We start from the raw sequence: 8,330 nt of genomic DNA, 5'->3' as shown, positions 1-8,330 counted from the left end.
TTCCACGGTTCCTTGTGTAGATCTTCGTCGTTGTATGATGAATCGCCATGAAGTCCTTGAGCTCAACTACACTTTTCTATCCTAGTCCGAGACTTATCTATGTAGAATAGAAATCAAGACTCATAGTTTTGATCACTAACATTGACAAACATGCTTGATATAGCAACGCATGCAAGGTCGACCGAGCTATGCTCTAACAGTGTCTCATAAATTCCTTAAAAAAATTTAACTAAATATCTCTAGATTTATACTAGTTGTTCTTATTGTAGAATAATTTGGTTTCTTTTCCAGTTTTGAAGAGTATAATAATCCCTAATCTGCAAGTTTGTTTTGGTATCTACTTTTACCTGGTAGTTGTTCGAAATAAACACAAGACTTCCAAAACCTTGGTTCACACCTAAAAGGGAAATCAAAATCGGTGTTTCATGGATTCAAAATACCTACAAGTCTTCACTACAGCTGAAGCAACTCTTAGGATGTAAAGGACGTCAGCTAAGGGAATCAAGCGCATAAAGCCTTGCGAGGTTCAAGAGACACAGGGAGAGCGATTGTTATTGAATTTCTTGGATGGTTGATTCAGTCTCGCATCTACATTCCAGCCTGAAGTCTGATAGTAGGCTAGTGTTTGTAGTTAGTTAATACAACTCGGTTTTCAAACTGGACGAGGTCCCGGGATTTATCTGCAGGTGCAGTTTTCCTCATTAACAAAATTTCTCTATGTCTTGCTTTACTTTTTACTTCTGCAACATATTTGTGTTTGATATAATTAAAGTAAAGGAAAGTGATTCGATAAACAATCTAGGCAGTTTTTAAATAAAATTGTACAGAACCTACAAGACTTGTTCTTGAGAATTCGTATCTTGAAATATAGATCACAAGATTTGTTTTTGTTGAAATTTGATTCATGTATTGTTCCAGTTTATACTAGGTTGATCTTGATATTGATTTTTGAGATCGTCCTCGAATCTTTGATATAAACTGCTAATTGTACAAGAAAGATACGCATATAAACATATTATTCAAGGATCATTAAGTTGGTCTACTTATAATTGTATTTAGTTTCGTCTTATAAGTCCAAACGAAAAAATTGGTGGTGTATATGGTACCCCGCATTTTCAAGTTTCATTCTAGTTGGTAATATATTGTTAATGCATTTCCATAGAAATTTTTTGATTCTCTGTGAAATGTTAAGCTTCTATAGTTTCTTCTAAAAATGTAAGCTGACAGATGTTACGAGCTTAATTGATATTTATGTTTAAAGCCGGATTTTTGCAATTCGCCCATACATTGATTTAATTGTAATTCCTGATTCCGAGTTTTTCCCTACAATATGTCACAAAATGATGACACATTAACAAGGAAAACTTCCCTGCAATTTGCCATACATTGGTAGACAACTTCCGTGATCACCTTAAGAATGCCCACTAGCAATATTATTGTGGTGCTAAACTATAGCTCGTCGCATGATCCGAAGAAAAACAAATTACAAGACTACAACATGGTAAACTATATAGTTCGTCAGCCTTTTAGCATGAATCTAGATCTGACAAAAATGAAATTACAGGATTGACACACCTGGAAAGAGATTATCTCTAAAATGGATGCTACCGAGATGGGGGCAAATGATACTTGAAAGAAGGAAACTGGAGAGAATAGCAAAATTGCCAGGGCTTCTACCTAGTGTCGTCCTGTCAAAAATGAACACTTATTCATCCACGTCCTCTTCTTCATCAGCATCGGAATCATCAACAGTAGGTTGCCCATTCAGATCAACCTCTATACTATTTGCTAGTCTCACAAATTGACCTCTTACACGAGGCCTCCTTTCAGCTAGTTTCTTCCGGTTAATGTACCTGACCTTCTTATCGAAACACCTGTCTTTCCTTTTCTGTCTAAACTTTACCAGTGCTGCTTCTCTTCTTTCAACTTGAGTTGGTTTTACTTCACTTGAAGGCACACTTGCAATTGGCGGCCACATGTGTGTAGTGGTCATTTGCCCATGTTGCATAAACGGGTAATATGGAAAGGATGCCATCCCAGGTACATTGGCGTGTTGCTGGAGAGGAATACAAGAAGACATTGCTGAAGTACAATTACTTGACATATTTTGCAAGTTCCCTTGATATAGTTGAGCAGGTGAAGGTATCATAACTTGATTCATCATTCCTGGCAAATAATAAGGAAACAGAGGGTGTCCCTGTCCACTAGAAGCATTAAGTTGAACATCATTTCTTGGAGCTAACAAAAGCGTAGAGGATTGCTCTTCCTCCTTCGAGATCCTGCCATCTTGATTTCTCGATGGTGTCAAAGGAGTATTCTGCCTCCCAAAATTAATAGTCCTACTGCCACCCTCCTTTGTGTTCCATTCATTTTGTCTTTCTAACGAAGTGTGACGAGTGTCCAAACGTCCAACATTTGTGATGCCAGGAACATTGTCTCTGGTAGGAATTACTTCATTAACACAGTAGTTTTCCAGTGAAATTCCGGTTTCTTGCCTTCCGATATCACTTCCTTGTTGTTTATTAGAACATGTCCGAAATGTATATTCCCTGCTAGGGCCGCTTGGCTGTACTGATCTAGAAGCATTTTCGTCCATACAACCAGCCACAGAACGGTTGTCGGCAGTTGCACCGGTTTTGACATATGTAAAGAAGGCCGACGACTTGCCAAACTTAAGACCACTTTTCTTGAAAATTGTCGAAACTTGTCCTGTAAAAAACATAAATTTTAACCATTCTTTTTCCAGGGGATTAGACTTGTAAAAGCAAGAAATTCAAAAAAAAACATGGGTATCTAGAATGAAATGTTATTCCAAGGGGAGAAAATGCACATGGGTATCTAGAATGAAATGTCATACCACAACTTTCTATACCAAAAGTCAACTTGAAGGAGAAAGACCAAGGTCATTCAACAATTCATAAATTTCAAAAGGGAAAATATAATTGCAAGTACAGTAGCATGTTGGCTCAGTGCAAACTTTGCCTATGTAATAAACCTTGGGGCAGAAGTCACTCACCATTTCGCTGGTCACTAGGCCCTGGCGCATCCAGCTGAAGCTCTGAAGAATTCTTGAGCGGAGACTCTGCGAACGTCGTGGCAATGAACTGGAAAGGAAAGCATAACAAGAACATAAAGATACAACTATAGCAGAGGCAATTAATGGGTTGTTCCATCAAATCCCTGCGCATATCAGAACAGAAAATCTCAGATCTAGAGAGCATTGTTTTGAATTTGAAAGTATCAAGTTCACTGCAGTTCCTAGAATGTTAATACTATTGTCGGCAAACACCAAAGCACAGTTCACAAGGGTCGGAAACACCAAAGCACAGTACACAAGGGTAATAGTTAATGGTCCCTGCTTGCATTCACAATTTCATATCATACATTAACACGTCTAACAGTAAATATAAAATATGCTCTTCTTAAGATTTGAACTACTGAAATTACTATTGAAAAAAGAGTTTGCATAAATATGCCGGATATTGGAAATTATATTTATCTTATCCCTAAAATTTCAACTGCTAGGAAATGGAAGTCTGTTTCTAAGGCAATACTTACATCATCCTTCCGATAGTTGGTCTTGCGAGATTTATCGTCTGTGTCATCAGAGAATAGAGTTAGGCTGTTGGTATTGGGATCGCTTGGGTCTGACACAGCCAAATCCATGTCATAACTTAAGATATTCTTCTCCACCAATCCAAGCTACAAGAAAAGTTAAGATAGCTGTAAATATCATGAAACAAAAGTATTCTTGAACAATTATATCAGCAAAATTTAAAACCAATTGAGTCAAGAAAACCCACCATCTGCCTTCTTCTCCACATGTGAGTCCACAAGTTCAATAGCTCGTTGGTGCGTAATGGCTTCACAAGATAGTCAGCTGCTCCGCGTTTTAGACATTTTACAACAACAGAAACATCATCTTGGGCAGACATCACTGAAAAAATCCAACAAAAGAGAAATTAGAAACAATTCCAATATTAGTTAGTAGACTGAGGAAAAAATCAATAGTTTCTCACTTATAATGGGAATGCGCTGCAGCTCTTTATCGCGCATAATATACTTCAACATCTTCAAGCCCTTGGATATGGGAAGGTCAACTTCAGAGAGAATGATATCAATATCACGACCCTCTGCATTAAGTGCATCAATCACCTGTCTGGGTGTCCTCGCTGATGTTACTGCAAGGCAAGTTGACCAAACATGTTAGACAGCACACTACAACTTGCCATCAAATGCATCATACCTCAAACACTATTTACAAGTAAAATTGTACAAGAACTCAGTCAACAGAATAAAGCAGACAACAAATCTTCCTTTAAGTCCAATACAAGATTAAATTTTGCGCTTTCACCTCTGGAAGACCGAACCCCTTGAATACTATAATTTTATACAGAATGTCGAAAGTAATGATTTTCTACCTTAATCAGCCTCTAAACAGCTTTGCCTTTTACAAAAGAAAAGCAACGTGAAATTCCAGGAGTGTTGCGCCACAAATTTAATGGCTCCAAAATTGCAATTTTACATGGATGAAACCTTCAAGTTTAGTGCTTTTGAAAACAAAGTATAAAAAACTGTCTCCTGTTACGTGCACAATGGTCCCTTAACTACATCCCTAAGGATCTCCAAACACATACGTTATACGCATTTCCAATCCTCCACGCATCCATCAATCCGCCCAACCAAATAATTTGTTAAACCAACATTAGTAAAAAGTAGCATTGCTTATGTGTGTTTATCACCACCGCCTAACATTCAATCTACGCCTTCTCATCAAACCACCAGTAATGGATGAAGTCAGTATAAAATAATCATCTCCCACAGGCCACAGAAGAAGTTTTGCAGGTGTTTCCCAAGTTACGCCACACCTAGTACTATTCAAATTTAAGAACCTGTCTCCTCTTCTGTGCAAAATGATCCCCTAACTATGTCCTTAAAGATTTCAGAACCCAACTACGCTTAAATGAAAATCTCTAATTCTCCTGGCACTAATTAATCGTCCAATCGAATAATTTGTTAATCTATTAGCATAACTTAGGTGCACAAATGCTGAGGTCTGTATGGTTTAAGGGTAACAAACATCTCCCATGGATGAAGTTTTAGCCCAAATTATGTCACACCTAGCTAGTATCATTCAGAGAGCATAAATTACATACACAGTGATTACTGATACTAATCATCAATACTTAAGACTAAGAACAAAGTGAAGAATCAAAATCAGAAAGATTTAATAATACCTTGGTAAGAACATTTGCAGAGAAGAGTAAAAACTTCATCAGAGCTTTTATTGTTATTGTCACACAATAAAATTCTCACTTTACTTCTATCAACAAAAGGCATACTACTATTATTATTGTTATTGCCTCCACCACCACCACCACCACCACCACCACCACCAACAGCATCCTCTTTCCTCTTCTCCATCTCAACAACAACTCTATCCAACTTATTGTATCCACCACCAGCAGCAGTCGCAGATCCTCCTCTCATCATCAAATCCAATTTCTGCTTGTTGTTAGTTAATTAGATCCTCACTCTTCCTGTTATCTGAAGAAGTGGTAATTTAAAGTTTCTTCAACTACTGAATCAAACAGTATTACACTACAAACTTCTTGATTTTTCATTCCTTGCAAAAACAAAAATCAAAAATGAGAGACTAATTTTTCTACATATTGCAGTAAATAAAATAAAAAAGGAAAAATATCTCCTTGTCCGGAGAAGAAGGAAGAAGAAGAAGAAGGAAAGACTTTCAGATTAAAATAAAAACCATTAAAATGGGGTTTGCTAATGTGAACTACTAGCCAGGACTTATCTGTAAAGCGAAGAAGAGACCAAAAGGAAATGAAAATGTTCCTTTTTTTTATTTACTTTTTGAATTTACGTTATTTCCCTGTAAAATTCACCGTTCGAGTTTTTAGTGAAAACTGGCGCAAATAATCTGTATATAAGAGTGTCCATGTATCCTCCCATTTTAATTTTATGCAATTACATAGATTTGATTTGATCAAACGGTCAGGAGTGAAAGGACGGAGCGATGTGCTAAAAAGATTTTCAAGTTAAATAATGATTTAGTTTGACACGTCAGATAAAAAGGAGTTGTCTTTTTTAGTGTTAAGTGATGCAGAAGATGCCACGTACTTGGCTTTTTGCCTTTCATGACGACGACAAAGTGGTTGGAGAACAGAAATCCCGGAGATATTTTTCCTACTAAAAAGATAATACAAGATAGTTTCATTATTGACGTGTCTTTGTGGATTGCATGAGTTGGACGGACGGCGATTGTATTAATTTGTCGAGACCGATTTCGTGTACATTCACGACTTCATTCCTTCTGGTCAGTGGTGGAGCCACAAACTCTCGTAAGGGGAAGCAAATATTTCTAGGATCTTTTCTGTTTTGATTCAAAATGATTTTTCATTGATGGTTACGGATAGTAAAATCTTCCTTTATCCAATTCGGGATATTTTGAGGAAAATTATCAACATACTCAAAATCAAGTTTAAAAAACCTTGTGTTTTTAGCTATTTTGTCTGCTAAAGAATTCTTAAGCCTATGAACTGGCTGACATGAATAAAGATCATAATTTTGTAAAAGAAATTTAATGTCAAGGATGGTTCCTTGATTTCTCCAATGAACATAAGAGTTTTGCTCGTTTATTGACTTAACTACTGCTTCATTATCAGATTCAAAAACTACTTTGTGATAGCTTCTAGCAATTGCCCATTCTACTGCTTGCTTCATGGCCAAACACTCTAGTTGTTCCACCTCATGTTCCTCTATCATTCCTCCATTGAAGAAACACCCTTTTACTCCAAGACATTCACCTGCAGAGTTCCTCACTATTAGTCCAGTTCCTCCTGTATAAAGTACCTTAACAAAGGATACATCAACATTTATTTTCACATAATCCATAGCAGGTGGAATCCATCTGTGTATCTGAGCCTGTAAACTAACACTAACAACACTGGCATTACTATTGTTAGATTTACAATTATCCACCAAAGTTGAGATAGTAGTCAAAGAGAGCAGTCTGTTTGGTTTAGTCTTTTGGAACACAGCAGCACACCTGTCCTTCCAGATAGTCCATAGAGTTATCATAAGCAGATGAAGTTTATATTCTCTGTCAGGAGGAGATACGCTACCTTGAGAGAGACATGTATCAAACCAGCTAATTATCCATTGTAACAAACCACCATGCATATTAAGAACATTGTTAACAATATTAACTCCTAGCCATAAAGTTTTAGCATAGTGACAGTCTAAAAATAGATGGTCAGTTGTTTCAAGATTAGCATTATAGATACTACAATGTGTATCAATGTCCTTTATGTATCTATAGATTTTATCTCTAGTAGGGACAATATCTCTAAGACACTTCAAAACCAGAATCTTAACCTTGTGAGGCACTCTACATCTCCAGAGAGATTTCCAAGTATTACTATGATATTTGGAGTTATCATAATACCAGAATCATAGTTTCAAAGGACCTTATAGGCACTTTTAACTGAGAAAACACTCTTTCTGTCAGGCAACCAGATTAAAGTATCAGAGCCAGACATGGGACCTGCATAGCCAAAAATTTTGCAGCACTATCATTAGAGAAAGTATCATTAATCAATTGCACATTCCAAATTTTGGTACCAGGTAAAAACAATTCATTGACAGAAACTAGATTAGAGCCAGTATTATAGATAGATAGTTCTGGTGGACTATCAAGCCCCACTACCCAATTATCATGCCAAATTTTCACTTTATCTCCCACATATAATAACCCAGACACTATTCTCTTTTATGATGGAGATGCATCTAAAGATTTCTTTCCAGATCCAAGAGCTATTGTCCTTAAGTTTATCTAGATAGAGAAAACTGTCATTCCTGAAATATTTTGCTTCTAGAATTTGGATTCATAATTACTCCTCCTTAGAACTAATTTTCCAAGCTAGTTTCATAATCAGAGCCTTATTGAACTTTTCTAATTCTCTAAAACCTAACCCCCCCCCCCCCCCCCCCCCCCCCCCAATTCCTTTGGCTTATTAAGAGCAGGCCAAGACATAAATTTAATTCCTTTGTGTTTATTATGTCCCCACCAAAAATTCCTAGTAAGAGTGTCTAGCTTGTAATTATGGTCTTAGGAATCTTAAAACATCCCATTTGATAAGAAGAAAGAGAGTTTAACACAGATTTAACTAAAGTAGTTCTACCTGCTAGGTTTAAAGAGATACTACCCATGTTGTTCAACCCGGCCTCAAAAGACTGAGTAATAGGTTCAAAAGATCTGACCTTAGAATGCCCCAAGAGCAAAGGAGCTCCCAAATATGTTTCTGAATCAG

At 36.8% G+C, this 8,330-nt stretch overlaps 1 protein-coding gene across 1 annotated transcript; it reads right to left on the bottom strand.

The window, feature by feature from the left end:
• Positions 1-1,403: 1,403 nt before the first annotated feature.
• LOC113300314 (two-component response regulator-like APRR1) lies at positions 1,404-5,844 on the bottom strand. Its single transcript, XM_026549524.1, has 6 exons — positions 5,238-5,844; positions 4,020-4,181; positions 3,804-3,937; positions 3,559-3,702; positions 3,017-3,104; positions 1,404-2,709 (listed from the first exon to the last, which is right to left on the bottom strand). Exons 1-6 carry the CDS (start codon positions 5,491-5,493, stop codon positions 1,706-1,708), a joined length of 1,788 nt encoding a protein of 595 aa, XP_026405309.1. The 5' UTR covers positions 5,494-5,844; the 3' UTR covers positions 1,404-1,705.
• Between the last annotated feature and the right edge of the window lie 2,486 nt (positions 5,845-8,330).

Source organism: Papaver somniferum, chromosome 7, assembly GCF_003573695.1.
Source record: "Papaver somniferum cultivar HN1 chromosome 7, ASM357369v1, whole genome shotgun sequence".
Classification (NCBI taxonomy): Eukaryota; Viridiplantae; Streptophyta; class Magnoliopsida; order Ranunculales; family Papaveraceae; genus Papaver; species Papaver somniferum.
This window is presented reverse-complemented; position numbering and strand designations above follow the sequence as displayed.